The 24527-nt window shown below is 60.1% G+C and overlaps 2 protein-coding genes across 2 annotated transcripts in view; one reads left to right on the top strand and one right to left on the bottom strand.

Annotated features, from left to right (window-relative positions):
• The window catches only part of PLCH2 (phospholipase C eta 2), a 30424-nt gene extending 22897 nt beyond the window's left edge, over window positions 1–7527 (top strand). The window contains exons 17-22 of the mRNA XM_012557837.2: window positions 613–737; window positions 1086–1170; window positions 1451–1597; window positions 1866–1945; window positions 4263–4560; window positions 6209–7527. Of these exons, the coding sequence (XP_012413291.1) occupies window positions 613–737; window positions 1086–1170; window positions 1451–1597; window positions 1866–1945; window positions 4263–4560; window positions 6209–7527 (2054 nt within the window). The remainder of the gene's footprint in view (window positions 1–612; window positions 738–1085; window positions 1171–1450; window positions 1598–1865; window positions 1946–4262; window positions 4561–6208) is intronic.
• A 2350-nt stretch (window positions 7528–9877) lies between these two features.
• Window positions 9878–24527, bottom strand: part of PANK4 (pantothenate kinase 4 (inactive)) — a 32339-nt gene continuing 17689 nt past the window's right edge. Inside the window, exons 7-19 of the mRNA XM_004384321.3 lie at window positions 23841–24022; window positions 22501–22582; window positions 21564–21664; window positions 19172–19327; window positions 17848–17960; window positions 17247–17334; window positions 16058–16209; window positions 14758–14813; window positions 13408–13457; window positions 12872–12976; window positions 12265–12365; window positions 11937–12005; window positions 9878–11060 (exon numbers count right to left, since the gene is read on the bottom strand). Of these exons, the coding sequence (XP_004384378.1) occupies window positions 10847–11060; window positions 11937–12005; window positions 12265–12365; window positions 12872–12976; window positions 13408–13457; window positions 14758–14813; window positions 16058–16209; window positions 17247–17334; window positions 17848–17960; window positions 19172–19327; window positions 21564–21664; window positions 22501–22582; window positions 23841–24022 (1469 nt within the window). The 3' untranslated portion in view covers window positions 9878–10846. The remainder of the gene's footprint in view (window positions 11061–11936; window positions 12006–12264; window positions 12366–12871; window positions 12977–13407; window positions 13458–14757; window positions 14814–16057; window positions 16210–17246; window positions 17335–17847; window positions 17961–19171; window positions 19328–21563; window positions 21665–22500; window positions 22583–23840; window positions 24023–24527) is intronic.

Here is a 24527-nt window from a genome sequence, read left to right as displayed (position 1 = left end):
AGGAGCTCCCCCTTTCCTCCTCCCTCCTCCCTTCCTCCCCGCCCCCCCACCCCACCAGTCCTCTCCTTTCAGATGCTTCAATTTCTCCCTGATATGCTGAAAATGATTTATGGATTTTTTTCCATTTGAATCCTAATCCCTCCTCCCACACCCCCTCTTGGTTTGTATTTGATCGTTTTGTATCTGCACTTATCTCCCCCCAAGTTTTCAGCCTTCACGGCCTGTGGTGTGCTACCAGAGAACTCACCTCTGGGCTCCCAGGGCCCAGCCCCCACCCCACTAGGGTCCCCCACCCCACCAGGGCTCCCAGGGCCCCATCCAGAGGCAGCGTGACCTTGCACAAGTCGCTGTGCCCCCAGCTTACCTGTAGGATGGGGTATGGGTGTCCCACCTTGTGTTGCAGCTCTTGGGCTCAGAGCCACCTTTTGGTCCCGATCCACGCCCCTAACCCATACACTGAGATTTTGCCTCCTCTCCTTTGGCTGGGCCTCGTGTTCCCATCTGTAAAATGGGGGAAAGGCGAGTTTGACTGTTGGCAGCCTGGTGCCCACCTGGGATCTGTGGGGACTCAGGAAGGGCCACGCCTGCTCAGCCTCCTACCCCGGCCCCCAGGTGTCTTCAACCCCAGTTCTGAGGATCCGCTGCCCGGGCAACTCAAGAAGCAGATGGTGCTGCGGATCATCAGTGGGCAGCAGCTCCCCAAGCCTCGGGACTCAATGCTGGGGGACCGCGGGGAGGTAGGGGGGCTGCAAGGAGATGGGCGGTTGAGGGAGGTAGGGGGGCCATGGGACTCGATGTTGGGGGGCTGCGGGGACATAGGGGACCATGGGGAGGTAGGGGGCTGCAGGGAGATGGGGGTTGAGAGAGGTAGGGTGCCATGGGACTCGATGCTGGGAGGCTGTGGGGAGGTAGAAGGGTGGGACTCAATGCTGGGGACTGCAGGGAGGTGGAGGGGCACAGGGAGGTAGGAGGGGTCCACGGGGGCAGCAAAGCTATCTGGGTCCTGTGTCGGGAGGGCACAGACTAGAGGAGCAGGAACCTGGCACTTGGGCCTGGGGTGCCACCTGTACCTCTGGGGCCCCCAGATCATTGACCCATTTGTGGAGGTGGAGATCATTGGGCTCCCTGTGGACTGCAACAAGGAGCAAACCCGTGTGGTGGATGACAACGGTGAGACACAGGGCAGTGTGGTGGGGTGGGGGGGCAGAAAGGCCTCCATATGCCTGTGCCTCGGGCACCCCATCCCACCTCCTGGCCACCTCCCTGCACTCACTCAGTGACTACATCCTGGGCCACTGTCTGCAGACACTGCCCCTCTGGATGCAAGTAGCTGTGACGGCCACAGCTCCCAGGCAGCCAGCCCAAGGCTGGCACTTCGGTAGGCAGAGCCCTGTGGTGGGTGGCTGGACCCTGGAGTGGGGGATGGTGACACCCCTCTGGTGGCCTCCAGGATTCAACCCCATGTGGGAGGAGACTCTGGTGTTCCTGGTGCACATGCCCGAGATGGCGCTGGTCCGCTTCCTCGTGTGGGACCATGACCCCATCGGGCGGGACTTCATTGGCCAGAGGACGCTGGCCTTCAGCAGCATGATGCCAGGTGGGTGGGTAGAGCCTGGACAGTCCAAAGGGACATGGAGGGGGCTTGGGGAGGAAGGCGAGGGAGGCCCTGGGGGCTTGGTCCACTTGGGGGAAGGGAACACCTTGTCCCTGAGGCTGGAGAAACCCCCGCGGGCTTCCTGGAGGAGGTAGAACTAGGGGTCGGAGATGGGGAGGCCCTGGACTGGGCTTGTTGGTATACTCAGGGACCTGTAAGTGGGGAGCATGAGCACCCAGGGGCAGGTGGGAGCTGGTGACCCCTGTTGCAGGATATCGGCATGTGTACCTGGAGGGCATGGAGCAGGCCTCCATCTTTGTCCATGTGGCCATCAGCGACGTCAGTGGTAAGGTGAGTACCATCTGCCAGGCCACTTCGCCATCAGGAAGGGGCAGCATCAGCCCCAGACCGGCATTGCTGCCCCAGCGCCGGCCCAACTCTCTGGGCAGTGAGTCCTGTAGTTACCTCCCGAGGCCTCTTTCTCCACCTTTAAGATGGGGTGGTGGGAGGATGCCTGGCCCTGAACTTACGACAATGGACCTCCGGGTCCCCAGACTCGCTGTGGGGCCCTGCTCCCTGCCTTGGCATGCCCAGGGCCTGGTCACTAGCTCTTGTCCTGCATCCCACCCCGTGATGACTCCCCTAGGCTCTCCCGGCCCCACCCAAGTCAGGGTGCCATGGCCCCTTGAGCCCTGGCCAGCCAGCTCCTCCTTCTTTCCCTGAGACTGCCCCTCTCCCTGCCCCTTCCCGCCCAGGGCAGCCCTCCTACTCTGCAGGCAGCCTCCCCCTGCCTGGGTCGGCAGAGGACAGGTGCAGCTGTCTGGGCCTGGCTCAGGCCGAGCCCCTGGGCCGCTGGGCACAGCAGCCACTCCAGGTCCCAACACTGACCGTCTCTCCTGCCACTCCACGAGGCCAAGGTGCCGGCTGGAGCCGGGGCTTGCCGTCTGTCCGTCTGTCCGTCCTTCCGTCCATCCGTCCGTCCGTCGTGTCTGCCTGCCCGTGGGCGCTGGGCCCCAGCGGCCACGCTGCACCTCACCTGCCTTCGCTCTGTCTCTTTGGTCTTGCAGTGGGTCTCTATGTGCAAAGTCCACCTTTAGAAGCGCAGCCCTGTTAGGAGCCTCCAAGGTACCCCGCGGGGACGGTGCCGCCCACCTCACCCCACCCCCGCATGCTCAGACCACAGCCCCTCATTAGCATTTGCCACTTGGTAGCATTTTGGAAACTGCTCGACGTGACCGTGGGTGATGCTGCGACTCCTGGGCTCCACGGGGCCATCCTCAGCCAGAGCAGCATTTACAAAGCAGACCCAGGACTTCAGCAGAGCCCTGGGGTCGCCCTCTGTCTGCTCCTTCCCCACTTTCCTGCCCTCTCCCCTGTGCCCACCACAGTCTTGCTCTGGCCCCTCCTCTCCTCTCCCCACTCCCTGTCCCCTCCCCCTCTGCAAAACCTTCCCCTTTCCCCTCTACACACCCTCCCCCTCTGCAAACCCTCTCCCTGCCTCCCGTCCCCTTGTCTTCCCCTCCCTCCTGCCTCCCCTTCTCTATTTCCATCCCTCTCCCTGCCCTCATATTCCTCTCCGTGTCCCCCCTCAGCCAGTTTCCCCTCCCACTGCATCCTCCTTCCTCTCCCTCCTCTTGTCTCTGTGCCCCCATAACCTCCTTCCCCTGTGTCCCCCTTCCTGTCTGTGCTCCCCCACTCTGTCCCCCAACCCCGACTTTGTCATTTCTTAGCCCCCTTCCCTGCCCCCTCCGCCCATCTGTGTCTGGGGTGGGAAGGTCTGGGGACTGGGAGCTCCAAGCCTGAATTCTGGATCTTCTTCTAAATGTCTTTGGCCGACTCTGACCAAATTGCACTGGATTTGGGATCTTGAATCGGGATGCTGATTCAAGTGCTGCCATGTGAACGCCTCTGCCTAGAGGTGCTGATGGGGGTGACTGCCCGCCAGGCCGCAGGGCTGCTCTGTGCACGAGCCCAAGGGTCACCAGGGAGGAGAGGGGCAGGGGTGGCAGGGTCTGGGGTGGCAGAGTTTCTGGGAGCACGGTGTGTCTGGCATGCTAGGACCCCTGGTCTGTGCAAACCTGGGACATGGCCGCCAGGCCCTCTCAATGGTGACTGGGACCGCCTGACCGGGGCCCCGGGCCAGCTGTCCAGAAGGGCTGCGTGGCTGGCGCTGGCATCTGAGAGGCAGGAGCCTGAACCCTGGGCTTGCAATGGGGTCCCTGAGCCTCCATTGGGGTTCGGGGGGCACTGAGCAGGCACGGGCTCTGCCCCCCAAGCGTGGCAGGAATGTACCTCTGAAAGCAGGCTGCTGGCCCCAGTCCTCTGTGACTGCTCCAGGCCTGCCAGCACCTGAGGGCAGGAGTCCCTTGGAGTCCTAGCTCTGATGTCTTTCTCTCCACACCAGCACCCCTGGCAGAGTTGGGGGCTGTGGGCCTCGAGGGGTGCAGTGTGTGGTGGGTGCTGGATCTCATGTTCCAAGTCTCTGTTTCCCCCGCCCCTCAAGGCCCCACCTGCTGTACGCCTGGGGACCTACCTCCACCCCAGCCAGCCTGGCTCGGCCCAGGTGGTCGCAGTCTAGAGCTGTCCATGGCCCCTCCTGCCCACGACCGCCAGTGCCAAGGGTAGGCGGTTCCCAGCCGCCACCGATGCTGGGTCCTTTCTCTTGCAGGTCAAACAGGCTCTGGGCCTAAAAGGCCTGTTTCTCCGCGGCCCAAAGCCCGGCTCGCTGGACAGTCATGCTGCTGGGCGGCCGCCGCCCCGGCCCTCCGTTAGCCAGCGGCTCCTGCGGCGCACGGCCAGCGCCCCCACCAAGAGCCACAAGCCAGGCCGAAAGGGCTTCCCAGAGCTGGTTGTCAGCACACAGGACGGGGGCTCCGAGGGGGCAGCTGAGGCAGTGGCGCCCCCCAGCCCCAGCCCCGCCCCAGGAGCCCCACCCCACGAGGGGCCCAGCAGCACCAGCCCCCGAGGTAAGGTGCTGGCACCCACAGTGGCTGCAGCGGCAAGGAGCCCAGCCCCAGTGCCGCCCCAGCATGTCCCTGAGGGCACTGGGCCTGTGGGCATGGCCGCCACGTGCATGAAGTGCATGGTGGCCTCCTGTGCTGGCGTGGACACTGAGGGCCTGCTCAGGGAGCAGCCACCCAGCCCGGGGCCTGTGGACACCCACTCGGCCATCAGCCAGCAGCCCCAGGCCCGGCCAGATGCACTAGGGGCCCCCCGTGGCAGCCTGGGCCCACAAGCCACTGTGGCCAAGCTGGGAAAAAGCAGAGAGTCCTCTGAGGGCCGTGGGGCCCAACGGCAGCAGCCGGGTGGTGGTGGCTCCGTGTCCTCGGACTCCAGCAGCCCGGACAGCCGTGGCAGCCCCGAGGATACCCCCTGCTGGCCTGGGGGTGCCCGCAGGCCACCGGGGGTCCTGCAGCGGGAGATGAACGCCCTGTTTGTTCAAAAACTGGAGGAGATTAGGAGTAAATCTCCCATGTTCTCAGCTGGTAAGGCTGGCCCCGCTGGGCCTTCCCGTGTCCCTGCTCTTGGCATGGCCTAGCTCTGCCGCTGTCAACCTCCACCCTCGGCCTGCCATCCGCTTTCATTTCACTGTGCTCCATCGGCTAGTCTCACCTGCCCCCTCAACCCCAGCTGTCCCTTCTGACCCTCCCATCTGACCTGAGCGGCCCTGGTGCTCCTGGAGCCCAGGGGTGGGGGTAAGGGGGCTGGGCAGCATGTCTCCCACCCCTGATAAGGTGGGTCCAGGCGAGGGCCTGTGGGCAGCATTTGCTGAGGGCCACATCCAGCCCAGTGCACACCCAGCCCTCCCAGCTGGGCCCTCATCATAGGAGCTCATAGGAGACCGGGGGGCTCCGATGCTCCTGACACCCTTCCTGAACCTCAGTCAGCTTCAGTCCCCCACCCCCGCAGCTGCTGGCCACAGTCACTCCCCAAGTCTGATGCGTCAAGGGCCAGCCCCAACCCTGCCACCGGTGGCCCAGAGCCCTCCGGATGGCACTCAGAGTGCTGATGGAGTTGATTCCACGTGGCTTGGCCTGAGCTCTCTCGGCCCGACATGCAACGAGTGTCCAACCCAGAGGCCCTTCCAGATGGGTCCTACAGTGCTGCCTGCAGCAGTACTGAGTGCTGCGGGTCCACAGCAGGGCAAGGTCACAGGCTGTGAGCTGTTGGAGAGCCAGCCTGGGGGCAGGGGAAGCTGGCCCTCCCTCCCTCCCTCCTTCAAGCTCCCGCCTTGCACCTGCCTCGCCTTGCTATCAGTCTGTCCATCTGCCAGCCACCTCACTCCCACCCCCTCTGACCATCTTCTCCTTTCTGTCCCTGCCCCCATGCTGCCTCCGTAGTTAGGAACTGACAGCGGCCGAGCGCCAGGTAATGGGCCGGCCGCCCTGTGTGCCATGTGTGTGCCCTGCCCTGAAGACCCATGGGTCGGCACTGTGCTGTGGCCCCGTGGCCCGTCTGCTCTCCCAGCTCTGGAGGGTGGCTGGGATGAGGGGCATGCTGGGCGCCCATGTGTGCAGATGGAGGGCCTGGCCACTGGGGGCCCCAGGGTCCTGGTCCCTCTCCCTTGGCACGGGGGCCTGGGGTGCCTACTGACACCCCTCTCTCTCCCTCCAGACGCCCGCCCCCTGTCCATGCAGAGGTCTGTCTCCTCCCTGTGTGGCCTGGAGACCATAGCCGAGGAGCCGGCCCCAGGTCCCCCACTGCCGCTGGCCACTCCTGCCAGCACCTCACCGGAAGGGCCCAAGAACTTCACAGGACCTGGCACCAAGGCAGCAGGCCCCCCAGGAGCAGCCCTGGGAGCTTCTGGGCCCTCTCAGCTCAGGACTGGTGGTCACAGGGACACTGAGGTGCCCCCTGACAGCAGGCTGTGGGTGTGCCATGGTGAGGGCCCTGGGGGGCCGGCTGAGGGGGCCGCTGGCAGCCAGGTGGGCTGCAAGGGTCAGCTCCGGGCTCCGGGCCAGCTACCCCTGGTCAGAAGGGCTAAGAGCGAGGGGCAGGTGCTTGCAGAGCCGCTGGGCAGGCGGTGGCCCCTGGCTGGGCCCTCCCCTACCCCTGCCGTATACTCGGACGCCACGAGCGGCGACCGGCTGTGGCAGCGTCTGGAGCCCAGCAGCCACTGCGACAGCCTGTCCTCATCCTCAAGCATGTCGTCCAGTGACACCGTCATCGACCTCTCCCTGCCTAGCCTGGGCCTGGGCCGCAGCCGAGAGAGCCTGGCCGGGGCCCCACCCAGCTGCCTGCCCCCTCTGCCCTGCTCCACCTGCCCAGGCCTGCCCCCCGTGACCAAGAGCAAGTCCAACCCCAACTTGCGGGTCGCGGGCCAGCTGCCCTCTGCGCCCGACGAGCTGCGACCCCGGCCCCTGGCCCCGCGGCCGCACAGGTACCCACCCGGTTCCTGCCCCTGGCCACCCTGGGGCCATCTCTCCCTGGTGGGCCTCCAGGACTGCCCTGCGGCTGCCAAGTCCAAGAGTCTGGGGGACTTGACTGCCGATGACTTTGCGCCCAGCTTCGAGAGCAGGTCCCGCAGCCCAGGCCGAGGCCTGGGCCCCCAGGGCGAGCCACGGCTGGACTCCCTGACGGAGCAGCTGCGCTGGCTCACAGGCTTCCAGCAGGCAGGAGACATCACCTCCCCCACCAGCCTGGGCCCAGCCGGGGAGGGCACAGTGGTGGTGGGGGCGCCTGGCTTCCTGCGGCGCTCCTCCTCCCGAAGCCAGAGCCGGGTGCGTGCCATCGCCAGCCGCGCTCGCCAGGCCCAGGAGCGGCAGCAGCGGCTGCAGGGCCTGGGTGCGCCAGGACCCCCGGAGGAGCGCGGCACCCCTGAAGGTGCCTGCTCCGTGGGTCGCGAGGGCTGCATGGACGCGCCGGCCCCCACCAAGGGAGCCCCTGGCCAGGCATTCGGGGCCGCTGCCAGCCCCCTCTTACTCAGACTCTGACCACTGCCCCAGCCTGCCTTCGTCCTCCAGGCCTGAGCGGGAAGCCGTTGTGTTTGCTCAGGAAACAAGGCATCTGTCACAGGTCCCCAGAGCTGGCCCGTATGCTGAGTGCACCAGTGGCTGGCTATGCCCGGGTGGCCATGCTGGCTGGGGCTGTGCCCCTCTGCTTTGGTCACCACCCTGTGACCTCTACCCCTGAGGGAGGAAGGGGCTGAGGCTGTCACTGTTTTAAGATATATACAGAGAAGTATTTAAATTTTTAGAGACAAAACTTGTCCAACGCTAAAATTATACCGAAGTCCTTTTCCATTTTTTTACCTGGGCTTCTAGCCTGTGGGTGTGAGCGTGCGCCACTGTGTTGGGGAGCCGTGCTCTCAAGTGGTCTGCCTCCCAGGGTGTAGGCCATGTGCCCAGAGCTACTTGGATTGCCGGCATCCTGCCTGACTCTGCGTTTGGCCTGTTCTGACCTCCGTTCTCCATACTGGGACATTTTAAAGACCCTATGTAAACTCTGGAACACGACTCTAATAAACGCATTCTCGCTTGGCGATGTTGTCTCAGGGGTGCTGCTGGCGCGTCCCCTTACTCCTGCTCCTACTGCTGGGCAGGCTCCTGGGGAAGGGGGAACCCCACATACACCCTCCACTAGGGATGTGACCCGAGTCCAGTACCCTCCCACTCCTCAAAGGGCAGAGCCTTGACCCAAGGCCAAAAGCACCCTGGGTGGGGCAGAGGGAAGCAGGGTGTGCTGGAGCCCCTACTCCCATGGTTATGCTCCAGGAGCTGTTCTCCCCCAGGAGGCTGAGAAACTGGACAGCTCTGGGGAGGCTGGGGGCCAGGACAGCCTGGGTGAGGGTACACGGGGTACCTGGTTCAGCAGCCCAGCTCCCTCCCCGGACAGAAGGGGTCCTCCAGGGCAGGGCATGTATGGGCGGGAGACTCTGCATTGGTGAGCATGCAGTGAGAGCCCGAGGTCAGAGCTCTCCCTCCCCATGGGGCCCTGGGCACTCTCGGGTGGGGCAATGCTCAACTCTGCCCCAGCCCAGGCATCTCCCCTAGCCCCCTGGGGCACCTGGCAGGGCCCCTTTTTGTGCAGCACAGCCAAGGGGGCAGCTTGTCCTCCACAGGGGGTCGGGGCCACAAGACTGACACCTGCAGGTGAGCTCAGGAGCAGAGGGCAGCCCGGGGCTGAGGATGGTCAGGGAGGCCTCCCAGACGAGGGTATATGGGGCTGAGCTCCCCAGGTGTGCAGGCTAGGAAAGGCTTTACTGTCCACGGGCCCCAAGGCTGGGTCCAGTGCAGCTGGGAGGGGTCAGGCTCACAGGCTGGAGCAGGAAGGTGGCACTGGCAGGTCTAGTCTAGGGGGGCCACCAGGCTGGGAGGGGAGCTGGGCAGGGGATGTGGCTGGGGGGGTCTCTGCTCTGAAGACCCAGGGCAAGTTCTCTGCTGCTGCCCTGGCCACAGAGGACAGGAACTGACCACTGCCACCACTAGGTGGGCTGACCTAGCCCATAGCCGCTGCTCTGGTTCTGGGTCACCCAGGAGGGACCCGGAGGGCAGCTGCAGCCCAGGCCTGGTTGGCTCCTGCTGCCACCTGGTGGTGGTCTTCAGCCAGGCTCTGCTGGCTCTGTGAGCCAGCCTGCCTGCTCGAAGTCACTGCCACCGGCTGGCCCAGGCTCTGGCCACTTGCAGATGGCCAGGCACAATGTGGCAGTGGTTCTGTACAGAGGCATCCATAGGCACTTGACCAGCTGTGTCAGGAGGGACAGACCAAGAAATCGCCCAGCTGGGGAGCGGCTGTTCCACATGGAGCCAGGGGCAGAGATGCTGGGAACTCAGCCTCACCCTTGGCCCACAGGGCGTCATTGTTCACAGCACTGGACTGACGATGCCTCCTGTTGTGCAGGGCACCGTGAGGACCAGGCCTAGCCCCACACGGAGGGGCGGGGCGGACGGCGTCTCAGGACTGGGGTGGGTTGTGCAGGTTCCCGGACTGCTGAGTAGAGCCACTTGGCAGGGGTGCAGGTTGTCGGCTTCCCTGGCCCAAAAGCAGGGCCAGCGCTGGAGTCCTCATTGGAGACCATGGCCACGACTGCCACCTGGGCCTGTCCCTTCCCAGCTCCTCTGCTTCCTGAAGACAAGCAGGCCTTGGAGGAGCTGCAGTGGCTTGGCCTCTGTAGAAATCCCGTCCAGCAGCTCAGGGCCAGGAAAAGTCCACATGCACCCTCTTTGCAGGGCCACAGTACTATATACTCTGTGGCAGAGTGCCCCACCACGGGTCCCACTGGGCAGCCCCCAGCCCCATCAAGATCTGAGGGTAAGAGCTCTGGGTTCATGCTCTCTCCCTCTCCAGAAAACACCTCCTCTCACCCTAGTCACCTCCAGCCTGGCACATGACCCCACTCTTGCAGTGGCAGGTCACACCTGGTTTCCTGTTCCCCGCACCCCAGGGAGGTCAGTCCAGCTGGGAGGACCTCGTGACTGCCTAAGTTCAGGAGCAGTCGGGGAGAAACCCACAGAGTGCTCAGCTTGCAACCCTCAGCTGCCATCTCCACCCCAAGAAAGTGGTCGACGCATCCTCTCGGAGGCTTTTGAGCCAGGTGTGCGTGCAAAGGCTTCACATGTCTCTGCCATGGGAATGGCACAGAGGGCCAGGGATGGACACGGAGGCACACACGTGGCCCAATGCACTGCTCAGGGCGGCCCCCTCTCTGAGCCCCCAAGGCCAGGGTAAGTGGTGTGTGGAAAACCAGGTGACAGCGGCTGAGGCCAGCCCTGGGAACACCACTGCAGAGGGCCCAGGGGCTGACAGCATGGTGGGGAACGGGGGTCCTCGGGCTAAGAAAGTTCCAGAAGTAACTGCAGAGAAAGTCCTCACTTCGGGCTTCCCCTGCCTGGACATGCTTCTTCAACAAGACAGTAGATACACAGGCCACCTGGTTTCACTCTTTAAAAACTCTATTTGGTGTGTGCCTGAGCCCGCTGGCGTCCTGTCAAAGATATATATGTATATATTTTTATATATATATATATATAAAAGATTATTTAACAGTTAAATATACTCCAACACGAGTGTCTCACAGGACAACAGGTGAGTCTCCCATCACAAACACACAGCATGAAAAGAAACACGCATCACGCAAGTGCCACGGTGATGCGGTGCACCGCTGCTGGCTGTGGGCACGGGCTCCCTTGGCGCTGCGTCACAGAAGCACAATTAAACACGGGCTCTGACGGCTGCAGTCTCCCCGTGGTGGTAAAAACACATTCTCTACGAGGACAAGGAGGCCGACGCTGGTCTGCATGGCGGGCGCGGCCCTCACTCGGTTGGGACCTCGTACTTGAAGATGACGCTGAAGAGCTGGCCTCCGAGCCGGTCCGCCAGCCATGAGTTCTTGATGACGGCCAGCTTGAGGCTCTCGCAGCGCAGCGTGGCGTGGTAGTTGGTATGGACAGCGCGGCCCATGCCCTCGATGACCACCAGGTCGGCGCCACGCTCCCGCACCAGCGCAGCCAGCCCCTTGTCCAGGCGGCTTTGGGGAAGAAGGGGGTCCGTGAGGTAGGTACCAGTATGGACACCCCCCCGCATCTCACAAAGTGTGATAGATGAGAGAGTGCCTGGAAAACCCCACCAATCAACATGGTTAACTACGCGGTGCTGTGAGTCCAGACTGCTCTTACCAGCCCTGAGCCTCCTGTGGGCTCAGGTAAACCACCAGCACCAGCACTTCCTTACGCAGGCTGCGCGCCCAGTTCTGAACACTGCTGCAGTAACCACCGTCCCCTCCCCCCACCTTTTTTTAACTTTAAAAGATTCTATTCCTTTTCATAAGGCGTTTCACCATCCTTCCTCATTGGCTAGCAGTGGGAAAATAAACATCGGAGAAAAAGGGGTAAATAAACATTGGAGAATCGCTACCAAAAGAGACCGGATGACTAAGTGCCCCAGATAAGACTTTCCCTCTTGCGGGAGTGTTCTCTAAGCTACCAGTGCTTCCATTTCTAGGACCACTAGGGACTGAGGCACTAAAAGTAACCTGGCTAGTGGGTCACTGGGAGGTGGAGTTGCTCACTCAGTCCTCACCACCGTGGGCCCATCTATGGACAGGGACACCAAGGCCTGAGAGGCCAGGCGGGGCCCTGAGTTCCACAAGCAGACATGTTCGGCCCAGGGGTGTCCATGTCCCTCCTGCCAGAGCAAGTCACACCTAGCGCACAGACTCAGACCTGCCCACCCTCCACAGGCCCGAGGAAGCAGAGGAGGTCTAAGGTCAGGGGTTAGGAGGGGGCGGGGAGCTCCCTTGGGGCAGGCACTGACTCCTGTCATCTCACGGTACACACTGGATCCCGGAGGGAACCCAGGAAGGACCCTGGGAGGGCACAACGGTGCCACCTGCCTGCCAGGTTACCTGAGATCGAGGCACGGGGAGCTGGAGCCGGTCTGCACCAGCAGCAGCCTCTCTTCTCCAAGCGCAGAGCTGCCAGAGCATAAGACAGTCAGAATCTGTGAGGGTGGAGCCTTAATGCTGCCCCGCCTACCTCAGGGAACCCCACCCACTTCAGGAAGCTCTGCCCACTGGTACCGCCCACCTTTCTTCGCCTACTCCCCCACCCGCCCCACATCTTCCAACAACCGGTCTGGCATCCCCTACCCCTTTTTAGGAGCGTCTGCCCCACCACCAGCCCCCAGGGCCCCACTTTCTACACACACACTCACACACACAACCCTGCACTCACTGGATGATGGGGTCCATGGCAGCTATCCGCTCAGCCACAATGAGAGACTCACTGTAGGTCACGTCATTCAGGGCAGGCCCTGAGTTGCATGCCAGGATAACCTGCAGCAGGGAAGGCCCGAGGAACTTAGGGCCCTTTGCAGGGCCAATGCCCTGTGCCCCCCCGAGGCTCTTGAAGGCCCCTCTACATTTTAACAAGGTGACTGGCAGTGCCCACCAAAGCTAGCGCTACCCTGCTAGGGATAGGCCCCTGACTACCCTCACTCACACCACCCTATGGCCTCCGGAGGTACTCAGAGCCTGCCATGTGGATCCCTCCAACCCTACCACACGGCCAACATGGAGATCTGGCCCCAAGAGCATCTCTCTGACTGTGGAGAACTGGGGCATCATGTCCCAGGCTTATGCATGTTGATCCTGGCCTGTGGCATGGCAATTCAGGCATCCCTCCCAGTGGAGGCTTGCTCCCTGGCGCCCCTCGACCTCACCTACATTCCACGTGAGGACGAGTTCTGGCCGCTGCCGCCAAAGCCCACAAATGGCACCATCCCCACTGACCCAGAGACACCCCGGAAGGCCCCCAGCCCACACATGGCCTTGTCACTCACCTCGGTCCCTCTAAAGAGTAGCTCCCTGACAAAGGGGAAGACTCCCAAAATGATGTCTACTCCACTGTTATCTGCGAAAATTAAGGCACATTTATGAGGGGGCCCCTGCAAGACAAAACCAGGGTGTTCAGTTGGGGACAGGTGAATCCAAGCGTTCCAGATACACCCACGTCCAACCCCACAAAGTCTGGGCACTGGGGACGGTGTTGCCTGCTGGCCCAAGTGACCTTAGTATTGAGGTCAACTGGTCTAATAACAAGTGCTCACGACAAGGTCAGGCACAGAGCTGAGAATGTCCTAGATTAGACTCACAGATGGGGGAGCAATGCGATTTGAAGAGAAGAGGCCCCTTCATGCCCTGCCGGGATCCTGACCAGCTGCCCAGGGTCCCTCTCTGCTCCCAGAGGTGGCCCCACACCCCATTTCCCTGTCCCCTGCTCTGATCTGGTCTGACTCCCAGTTCCAACCTGTTCCTAGCACTCCCATTCCATTCCTGGTGTCCGAAAGGCAGAGGCAGGGAAGGCACCTCCACATACCTTTAGCCTCTGGAGCCAATCATTGTAGGAGTCCACAAGCCAAGGCCGCTCTGGGAAGAGAGAAGAGACCCACAGTCAGCCCACATCAGCCCAGTAAGCCCTAGTCAGCCCACATCAGCCTCAGTCAGCCCACATCAGCTTCAGTCAGCTCACATCAGCCCCAGTCAGCCCACATCAGCCCCAGTCAGCCCATATCAGCCCACATCAGCCTCAGTCAGCCCACATCAGCCTCAGTCAGCTCACATCAGCCCCAGTCAGCCCACATCAGCCCCAGTCAGCCCATATCAGCCCACATCAGCCTCAGTCAGCCCACATCAGCCTCAGTCAGCTCACATCAGCCCCAGTCAGCCCACATCAGCCCCAGTCAGCCCATATCAGCCCACATCAGCCTCAGTCAGCCCACATCAGCCCCAGTCAGCCCCCATTAGCCCCCAGTCAGCCCTTAGTCAGTCTCTAGTTAACCTGTTAGCCCAGTCAGCCCCTAGTCAGTCTGTCAGCCCGCATCAACTCAGTCAGGCCCCAGTCAGTCCCCAGCCTCAGTCAGACCCCAGCCAGCACACTCAGCCTGTCAGCCCACATCAGCCCAGTCAGCCTGTCAGACCCAAGCCAGCACACTCAGCCCGTCAGCCCACATCAGCCCAGTTAGCCTCAGTCAGCCCCCAGTCAGCACTCAAGTCTCCAGTCAGCCCATCAGCCCACATCAGCCCACATCAGCCCCAGTCAGCCCACATCAGCACATATCAGCCCCAGTCAGCCCACATCAGCCCCAGTCAGCCCACATCAGCCCCAGTCAGCCCCCATTAGTCCCCAGTCAGCCCCTAGTTAACCTGTTAGCCCAGTCAGCCCCTAGTCAGTCCGTCAGCCCACATCAACTCAGTCGGCCCCCAGTCAGCCTCAGTCAGACCCCAGCCAGCACACTCAGCCCGTCAGCCCACATCAGCCCAGTCAGCCTGTCAGACCCTAGCCAGGACTCAGCCCGTCAGCCCACATCAGCCCAGTTAGTCTCAGTCAGCCCCCAGTCAGCACTCAGTCCCCAGTCAGCCCATTAGCCCAGTCAGCCCACATTAGCCCCAATCAACCCCTAGTTAGCCTGTCAGCCCACATCAACCCAGTCGGCCCCCAGTCCACATCAGCCTAGTCAGCCTGTCAGCCCCTAGTCAGGCCCAAGGTTGTGAGCACAGTTAAAGGGAGTCGTCTGTCTTCACTCATTTCTCCACCCCTTGAATCTAGGGGTGAAGCTGTACCCAGAGAACGGCCCATGTGCCCAGCCTGCCTTGTCCTCATAACTCTCTCCACACGTAGTGGACATTGGCTAACCTGCACCGGCTCTGGATTTGTGGGTGTCCATACCTTGTAACTTCCTCTTAGCTTCCTCAAATCCAAACTGTGGGTCTGATTCAAGAACGCTGTGTGGAGCAGGAAAAAAGAAAGTTAAAAAAACAGAACAAAACAAAACTTGAGTCTACACTGCTGAGTGCAGAAACCTCAAATACGGCATTTCACGAGCTGAACGAATGTACCATTATCAACATGCCGTTCATATTACTGCTTCCACTTGTTCAGAAAAAGCTCAGAGGTCTGCCGACCAAGTGTCTTAAAAGAAGCACATAATGTGTTCCTTCAGCTGAATTAAAAAATTTCCTCAAGAAAGAGGATGGTGCCCAGGGCCAGTCAGGACTAGGCAGTCATAGCAGGCCCCCTCCCTCCTTGCTGGCCCGGGACCAATGAGAGCCTCAACCTGGGACGCCACCATAGGACAGGGGTTGGGGGGGAGGGGGCATGAACCAGACATGCTACGGGGCCTTCCGCCCGATGAGCTGGTTATTTGAGTAGGACATAGGGTCTACGCCAGCCAGGGAGTGGGCGGCTCTCCTGGGTCCCAGTCCCCTGTGCCCCTGGGTGGTGGGCCTGGAACCGAGCAGCCCACACCAGCTCCCTGTGGCTTCACCACCACATGGCGCCATGGGCCAGGGTGAGGCAGAGCCCACCAGTGATGCCCGGGAAGAGGAGCATGACTTTCTCAGTGGTTAAGATGGCTACTGTGGAAACGTACAGTCATCACAATCAGTGCTTCCTTTTGGAGACACCCACAGGCTAGTTCCAGGAGGGCATACTCAGTGGGCGAGGAACACACGCAGTCCCACGGACCGAGCCGGTGAAAGCCTCTGTGTGTACCCCTTTTCTCCAATGCAATTCCCAGTGTATGTGGCAGATGCGGATTACACTTTTACCACTGAAACCCGGCCCCAAGTCTCTTTCTTTGAGGGTGGGAGGGATAAGGCTGGGCTCTTCAGGGCTCCTCGAGGGTGCAAGGCATACCTGGCCCACTAGCCAATGGGGACACCAACCCTCACTGAGGCCCAGGTCCAGCCAGAGCCCCAAGCAGCACCCAGTCCACCAAGTGCTGGGCAACCCCATCAAGGCCTCCCCCACTCTCCCCACCCCAGGGCAAAGCCGGGCCACCAGGGCACAGGGCTGGGGTGATGCAAGGGTGACCTTGCCAGGGCTGCCAAGCACAGAAGCAATGTGCACATGTATGTGTGCGTGTGGAACAGACAAGCTACTGGATGATGCCGACGCTGCGCCCAGGAGCCATGAACATTACGGGAAGGGTGGGCCTCTGCAGCTCACTGGAACGCAGGGCACCTACTCGGAGACGGCCTTTGCGCCCCAGTCAAAGACATTCCCTGCCAGGAGTCCTTCCACCAGTGCCAGCTGCCTCTCTTCCCAGCCCAGCGCGTCCAGTGACCGGACGACCTGCTGGAAGCATTTCAGTGCCACGCCATTTTCCTTCTGCTTCACCTGCGAAGACATGAGCAGGGTTATGGGTGAGATCACGCTCTCCCCTGACTGCTTCCTCTGCCAGCGCAGTCCAGGAAAGATGCTTGGCTGAGGACGCTGTGGAGAAACCTGAGCCCACTCCATGGGAGAGAACCTGCCACGGCTACACAAGGAGTTCACAGATGCAGCTGGATGTGTCAGCATCATGTCAAGTTAAAAGGAAAGTCTGGCTCTGAGGACCCTGGAAGATAGGAGGTGTGCCAACATGTACATACGCCACTGTGCACAGAAGGCCAGGCCTGTAGGGGCGCAGCCCACAGGTGGGGGTGGGCAGGAAGGAGAGGAGAACAGGGACCTCACGGCAGCCCAGGCACTATGCAGGGTCAGGCGGGGTCACAGGAGCATGCCCCATGGCACAGCCTCCTTGTGGGTGTGGCCACAGGAGGAAAGCGGCTGCTTCCAGGTTACCTCCTAGCTCAGATGCCGGGCAGCAGGACCGACACCTCCAGCTCTGTAGCTCAGTGCCCATGAGGCAGCTCCAATGGCCCCAGTCGTGTGGGAGGTGCAGCGGAGGCCCCAAGTAGCAACTATGCAGACCCACGCCATGTGTCTTCTCCCTCTGGCGGCCGCTCTGTCTCAGACCCCAAGATAAACTCTGCTTTCTCGCACAGGCCTTTCTGCACCTCTCAGGTAACAGCTCAGGTAAAGCAGACACCCAGTTAGTGTCCCTGGGCCCCATGGCACGTTCCTGCCTCGCTCACACAGCTGCCCTGACTGGCTGTCTTTGGTGCAGAGTCCCCATGATGTCTCTAGGTCACATACAGGGAAGCCCTATGCACCCCCAGCCTGCAGCTCCCTGGCAGATGTTGCCAGCAGAGGGGCCCAGTGCCACTCACCTTGTACCCACGGGAGCCGTCCCACACGGTGATGGTGCTGACTGACCCCCCACTGCAGTGCAGTCACTGGCCCCCTGCACCCACCAGGGCAGCGCATTTGAGATCACACAGCAGGGCCGCCCACCCACGCAACCATTCACCTGGAGAACGGGCGGGACTCACTTTTGAGTAGGGGTCCGGGAAGTTGAACTCATTCAAACAATGCTCTCTTGTGTCCAACAAGCTGCGCACAGTCAGAGTCCCGTAGGCACTGTGGACAGACCACGCCAGAGACGCTCAACAGGGCTGGCTCTACTGGGGCCCCTTGTGGGTACATGGCCACGTGCAACCTGAGCACCCGGGGTGGCCTGCCCTCTGTGCTCGCCTCATCCCTGTGCGCCTAAGCTAGGGAGGCGAGAGGACGGCTGCAGCTTCAGACGACCAAGGAGTGGCCCCAGCAGAACCTGGCAGCAGGTGTGGGCACATGAACCAGCGGGCCACCTTCAGGAATGTGCTTTCAGAGATGCCTGTCTTCCTTGGTCCGCCCCACATCACTGGCCTAAAGATCCAGGACAGCAGGGTATGTGCCCACAGAGACAGCAGTCACTTAAGGCCACAACCCGGCCAGAGTGCCTGGGAGTCCTGAGTACCTTCAGAGACAATGGTCATGACAGGCCATGGCCCAGCCCACAGCACCAGGGGATCCTGCTGGGGCCCCTAAAGCGCCCTGTGGGGAGGTGACAGGCCTCCCAGCACCAGAAGAGGCTGAGGCAGAGTGACTCACAATGGCTGGTGTCTCAGAGTCTGAAGCTTGTTCCAGTACTTCTGCCGAAACTTCTCGGCCCTCTCAGCAGCATCGATGGAATCTGGCTGGCTGGCCACAGCACGCTTCACCACCTGGCAATGGCACACAGTCGGCAGAGGCCCCGGCCTGCTCCGGGAGGGGAGCAAAGCATTTGCCCAGCCAGCAGGGGCCCCGCACGGGGTGTGAACGTGTTGAAGGGTGCCGGTGGTGGATTTGCCAGGGCCCAGACACACCCGGCGTGGCCTGTGGGGCTTGGGCTGGGCCAGCACTCAGAGCAGCCCCAGGAGCAAGTGGCAGACTGGGCACGTGCTCAGGGTGACAGCACGTCCACCCAGCCCCGATCACAGGGCACTTCCCCTCTGCCTCTGGGCATCCAACTCCAGAAGAGGAGGAGAGGGCAGATCATCATTCATCCTGACTTAACCTCGAGACCCACAGCTTGACCCACAGCTCAACCCATGCTGTCAGGCCCAGGAACCCTGCTTCTGGCTGCGGGGCAGTTGTAGCTGTGCCCAGAGCCCTCCAAGCACGGGAGAGCCCGAGGTCCTGGGAAGGCTGGACCACCAATGATGCAGACTCATGAGAACTCGAGGGCCCCGCCGAGGGCTTTGGGAAGAAACAGATATTCCAGAATCTAGCAGCTCTGAGCATCTCATGGGGTGGCCATAAGCTCAGGACTTGGCCCCACCTGTTCCCACAGGACACGGCCCCATCCTCGGAAAGGTGGGGAGAGGCTCAAGCTGGAGTGGCTTCTCCCAAAGCACAGCACATGCTGGCGGGTGGGGGAGGCGGAAAGGGGCCAAGCAAGCAGCCCCCGATCTGAACAGCCTCCAACAGCCCCCGGCAGGTATACTTGGCCACATACCTCAAGTGGCGAGGTCTGCCTGATTGCTGGCTTTTTGAAGAGATGTCATAACTAGCAATAGTACTTGGAGTACTTATGAAAAGCATGCCCACTAGTATCACATCCTGACTTGCTGACCCAACAGCTACTGGAGCCACATCTTCCTCTTGAGAAATGCAAGCCAGCCCTGTGTGCATGGAAGCTACCACACGGTGTCCAGGGAGCTTGCCTGCCATACCCCGCGGCCCCTGAAGAGCTTGCCTGCCCTCGGCCACACCACTGTGGCTTCAGGCCCACCACAATGGACAAAGGCAGAAAACTGTCCACAGAAGAGACATGCTCAAGGAAAAGAGCCACAAAAAGAAGAGACAACATTTTCCAAGACAACCCATGTCTTCCTTGCTCTTTCCAAGCATGTTCTTCCCATGGGATCCATCCCTTTGCGTCCAGAGCCCTCACCCCATCAAGCGCCTCCTCAAAGCAGCTGAGCCAGTACTTGCGGGCCATGGGGTCCTCAGTTAGGTCTACAGTGTCAGGGACGTAGGAGGACGGGTCCAGGAGGAGTGGCAGGTCCACCAGCGGCCGCGCCAGCCGGTCCATCTCCAGCAGGTCGAACTGGCAGAGAGGGGGGCAGAAACAGTGGCAGCCTTTTTTCCACAAGATCAAAGTATTCTTTTCTTTCCTTAAATTTTATTGTGGCGAACTATATATGTAACATAAAATCTGCCATTTTATCCTTTTTTAAGTGGACAATCCAGTGGCATTAATGACACTCACCATGCTGTGCAACCGCGATCATCATCTGTTTCCAAACCTTTCTTATCCCCCCGCCCCTCCAGCCAGCCACCCAGTCCCCCAGCTCCTGAAAACTACTAATCTGCTTCCCGCCTCTGTGCAAATGCCTGTTCTAGACACTCCATATACGGGGATCACACACTATGTGTCCTCTTGTTCTGACTTCCTTCACCAAAACATTCATTTGCAGGTTTTGGAATCAGCTATTCCCTGTAAGAACAGACAAGGCCAGACTGAAGCTGAATCCAGCGAGCAGACAGCACTTTTCTCAATGTCCCTGGGCTGCAATGTGACACCCATCACCCACCAGGGTCCTATGTGGATGTCTCCCAAACCTTAACCCTAGCACGCTGGAGGTTGACGTGGCCACCTTATCGACACCTGCATCTCCCTCCTCCGGGTGCCCGGTTGCCCAAGCCAAACACCTGGGACTTGTCACCCGGTTTGGCAAGTTAGGCTGGTCTTTTGCCAGATCTCAGGTTTGCTTACGCCACCTCCTCCTCCACCGTCATTGCTGCTGGCCTCCCAGCAGCCACTGCAGCCCTACCTGGTTTCTATCTGCACAGCAGCCTGAGATGCCTACCGACAGACCCAGGCTCCCTCTCTCCCCTGCCCTGTCCCCTTTCACTGTTCTCCCACTGAGGCCTGTAGGCCCCTGTGATCCAGGAGCTGGTCCTGCTGACCACTCCCACTCTAGCTTGGGCTGTGTCCCCCAACCCAGAGTCCCCAACACGGGGCCGAGGTCCTGGGCCTCAGTACGCCCCTTCTCTGGCCCAGGCCTTGCACTGTTTTTACAACCTACTCTGCCGACTCCTTTGGGTCCTGTGCACTGTCAGCTGGGCACAGCCACCACACCCCCCGCCCCTACAGGCACTCACTCCTCAGTCCCCCATCACTGCCCCCCACCCTCCCTCCAAGCACGTCCGAGCCTTTGCAACCACATTGGAGTGTTCAAAATCCACCTCCCCAGCAACAAAGGACTGGTCTACCCTACAAACCGACACACCCTGATAGCGCCAATGGCGAGCACACACGAGACATGCAGCATTTTTGGGTGGACAGTAACATGCCCAGTTGGCTTGTTTTGTTTTACATGGGAAAGAGGTAAACCAAGATGTGCAAACAGACACTTGGCTCTTGGTGCAAAATATTAACTAAGCACCTGCTGCCGTGGAGGCCTGCCCCTGCCAGGCCACTTCTCGCTGCCTTTTGGTGACCAGCCACTGCGTCACACACCTGGGACTCAGCCCTTCTCCTCTGCCAGGAGCACTTCTACTGCAAATGGCCAGGGTGGAGATGCAGGTGTGACCCTGAGCCAGCAGTTGTCTGACACTGAGGCCCATCCCACCAGGGAGGACCCGCCTCCAAGATGCACCCACAAGACCACATAGCTAACACAGAAACTGTGGCTATGCTTTCAATCTGATGAGGGAAAGGGGACACAGTCGTTTACATTAACTGTCTCGATGGCTTCCCCCATTTGGGGACACACAGCACTCCACTCCACTCAACAGGTTGCAGGGACGGGGAGGGTACCATCTAGTCAAGCTGGCCTTGTCCCAAATGGGGATTCAAGGCATGGGCCAGAACCATCCTAGGAGGGCGGACGTTGTGTATGTTTTGTCACCACCCTGAAACTGTCAGCCAAAACACACTGCCTGAGGGGAAGCCCTGGGTTTGGCTCCTGGGACTAACCAGGTTTCGGTCCGGGTTCTGCCACATAGCCTGGGGGAGGCCCCTGGTCCTCTCTGAACTTCTGCTTCTCTACGCAAACAGGAGGCCGCACAGAGTGGTCTCCAGGTTCCTGCTGAACTGAGAGGTGGGTTTGCAAACAGGGCGAGGAAAGGCAGCCATGGTGTCTTACTCTGCCCTCAGGTGAAGTCCCCACGTCTGTGACTAGACTTTAAAAGTCTGGGCCAGAAGAAAGCACCCATTAGCCCAGCCACAGCGGCGCAGGGGCTTCTCTCAGGAGCACGTGAGAGGCCCCAGCGGCAGCTTTGTGGCTGCAGGCACCTGCCCCAAAACACACACCCCGCGGCACAGGGCCCCTACTCACAGTGCCGCTGCGCGCCCGCTGTGCCGGGCAGAGCTCGGGGGATGAGCTCATCAGGCCGGAGCTGCCCGCATAGTTCTCTCCCCAGCTATACTGGTTGGGATCTGGCAAAGAGAGAAACCAAGTCGCCGCGTCAGCCTGGGCAACAACACACTGTTCTCAGAACCCCCACAGGGAATCCCAGGACAGCCTGGCTGCGCTTGTAAAGGGGACAGCCCCCCGAGGGTTCCTGCTGGGCCATGAGAGCGAGGGCTTTCTTTCCTGATCGTTTTATTCTGTTCTATTTTATTTCTTATTTTCCTGCTAGAGATGAAATCTTGTGAAATAATGATTTAGACCTTTTAGAGCTTCTCAGGAAAGAGTTCTCTGATTTCTATCAAGTAGAAAATTGAACTTAAGGATGCAGTTTTTAAAGCCGGGATGGCCTGGGTCCCGCAGCACTCTGCGTCCTCGTGGAGGCTGACAGGGTGGCACTGGCCGGTCCCCCAGCAGACAGCCCGTGCCCTCCAGGGCAGACGCACAGCTGCAGACCTCAAGGCACCTTTGGGAGAGTGAGCTAAGCTGAGCGGTCACTGAAATGGAGTGCAGGGAGTAGGGGGCTGAGGCCTGTTGTTTACAGTGACACCCTCAACTACAGTCGAAGGGCTAGCATGCCGCTTCCACTGCAAGCAGGAACTGGCCCAGCAACAGCTGGTAAGTCCAACTTGAAAGGGGAAGAGTGGAGGTGGGGGGGGGGTAGGATCATTTCTTTATCTTAATGTTAAAAATATCGTCCTTACCACTTCCTGGGGCCTCAGTCTCTACCCCCCCCCCCCCTCTATCATCCCACAAATGCCTGCTGCCCACAACACAGAGGAAGGGGGGCTTTAGAGGGCCCTGTGCACACTTCCCAACACGGCCGAGGCTGCTCACAGGGACAAGACGAGGGCATGCTACTCACTGTCTTGCTCGGCTCCTTTCAGAAATGCGCCGATGGCCCCCAGGTAGCCCTCGTGTCTCAGGAACAACGCCTGGACTTCTCCCTGCCACAGCCCAAAATGCCCCATGTAGCCGGCCAGGATGGCCACGACTTAACCAGAATGGTTTGTGAATAATCTAACACCAGGGTGCCTCCTGTGGTGGTGGAAACTTTCTGGAAAGCTCTCCACAGCAGGCTTATCAATGGAACAAATTTAAGTGCAGAGGGGAGCGTGCAGCTCGACAAAACCTGAGGGTAAGTATTTTCAAAAGGGAGTAATCCTTCCATGAAATTAATAACCACTCAAATCGTCTAGTTTGTAAATCTGGTTTTCTGGAGTCAAGTTTCCCTAGTGGGGTTCATCTGTGCAAAGCACATCATTCTGACCTACTCACACCATTCTGCACAGACATCATTCTGACCTACTCACAGCATTCTGCACACACATCATTCTGACCTACTCACACCATTCTGCCCACACATCATTCTGACCTACTCACACCATTCTGCACATGCATCATTCTGACCTACTCACACCATTCTGCACACGCATCATTCTGATCTACTCACACCATTCTGCACATGCATCATTCAAATCCACTCACACCATTCTGCACACACATCATTCTGATCTACCCACACCATTCTGCACAGGCATCATTTCTAATCTACCCACACATTCTGCACACGCATCATTCTGATCTATTCACACCATTCTGCACCCGCATCGTTCTGACCTACTCACATCATCCTGCACACGCATCATTTCTAATCTACTCACACCATTCTGCACATGCATCATTTCTAATCTACTCACACCATTCTGTACACACATCATTTTGATCTATTCACACCATTCTGCACACACATCATTCTGATCTACCTCATGCTTTTTTGCACATGGCATCGTTCTGATCTACCTCACACCAATCTGCAGGCACACTGTCTCTTGTGGGCACACACCCTGGTAGTACTGCCCTCTGGCCCAGATGACTCCAAGTTGTCTGTGAAGCTTGTCAATGGGGAAAGAGGCGGCCTCATGCCCAATCACTGGGGCAGGCTCAAGGCCTGAGGAGGCCATGGCACTTTAAAAGGCAGGATGCCAAGTGCAGCAGATGAAGGGCAGAAAGACAGAAGGGCTGGAAGGGCAGGCTCAGACTCACTACCTGCTCCCCCTGGCGTCATGGGCCCGGTGAGCACACTCTCGTCCCCTGCCCTATGCACCATACCCTGGGGCTGAAAGCACCGGAGTCCACGTAAATGTGCCTGGGAAGAATGAAGCCCAGGGCAGAGGCCAAGGGAGAGGACCTGAGTCTCATTACCTTGGAGAAGAAGTTGATGCTGTAGGTGATAGTGCGCATGGTGACAGGGTGGCCCCGGATGAAGAAACCTCCAAAGTAGATCCTGTCCAGGTGGTGGAGCTTCGCGTAGAGGCAGGCGAGCTGCCCGATGTCATTGCTGATCATGTGCAGCAGGCTCTTGGCCATGTCCTCTTTGGAGAACTCTGGAAGAGAAATGGAAACAGAGTGTGACTGAGTCAGTCACATCAGGTGTGAGGAATGCAGGCACTAGGGAACAAGTGGGAGAGAGTGGGAGGCAGGAATAGGGAGGAGGAGAAAAGGGGAGAGAGAAGGAAAATGAGTGAGAGAAAATGGCGCGGGGAGAATAAGAGAGAGAGGGAGGGGAAGGGGGAGAATTAGAGAGAGGGAAGGGGGGAGGAGAATGGTGGGGAGAATGATGGAGAGACGAAGGGGAAGGGGGAGAAAGAGAGAGGGAGAGGGAAGAGAAGAGGAGACTGAGGGGAAGGAGTATGAGAGAGAGGGAGGGGAAGTGGGAGAATGAGTGAGAGGGAAGAGGGGAGGAGAAGGAGGAGGGGAGAATGAGAGAGAGGGGGAGGGGGAGGGGGAGAATGGGAGCGAGAATGAGAGCGAGAGGGAGAGGGGAAAATGAGGGGGGAAGAGGGGAGGAGAATGGGGGAGAATGAGAGACAGAGGGCGGGGGACAGTGAG

Source organism: Trichechus manatus, unplaced genomic scaffold, assembly GCF_000243295.1.
Source record: "Trichechus manatus latirostris isolate Lorelei unplaced genomic scaffold, TriManLat1.0 scaffold00122, whole genome shotgun sequence".
In the NCBI taxonomy this organism is placed as follows: Eukaryota; Metazoa; Chordata; class Mammalia; order Sirenia; family Trichechidae; genus Trichechus; species Trichechus manatus.
This window is presented reverse-complemented; position numbering and strand designations above follow the sequence as displayed.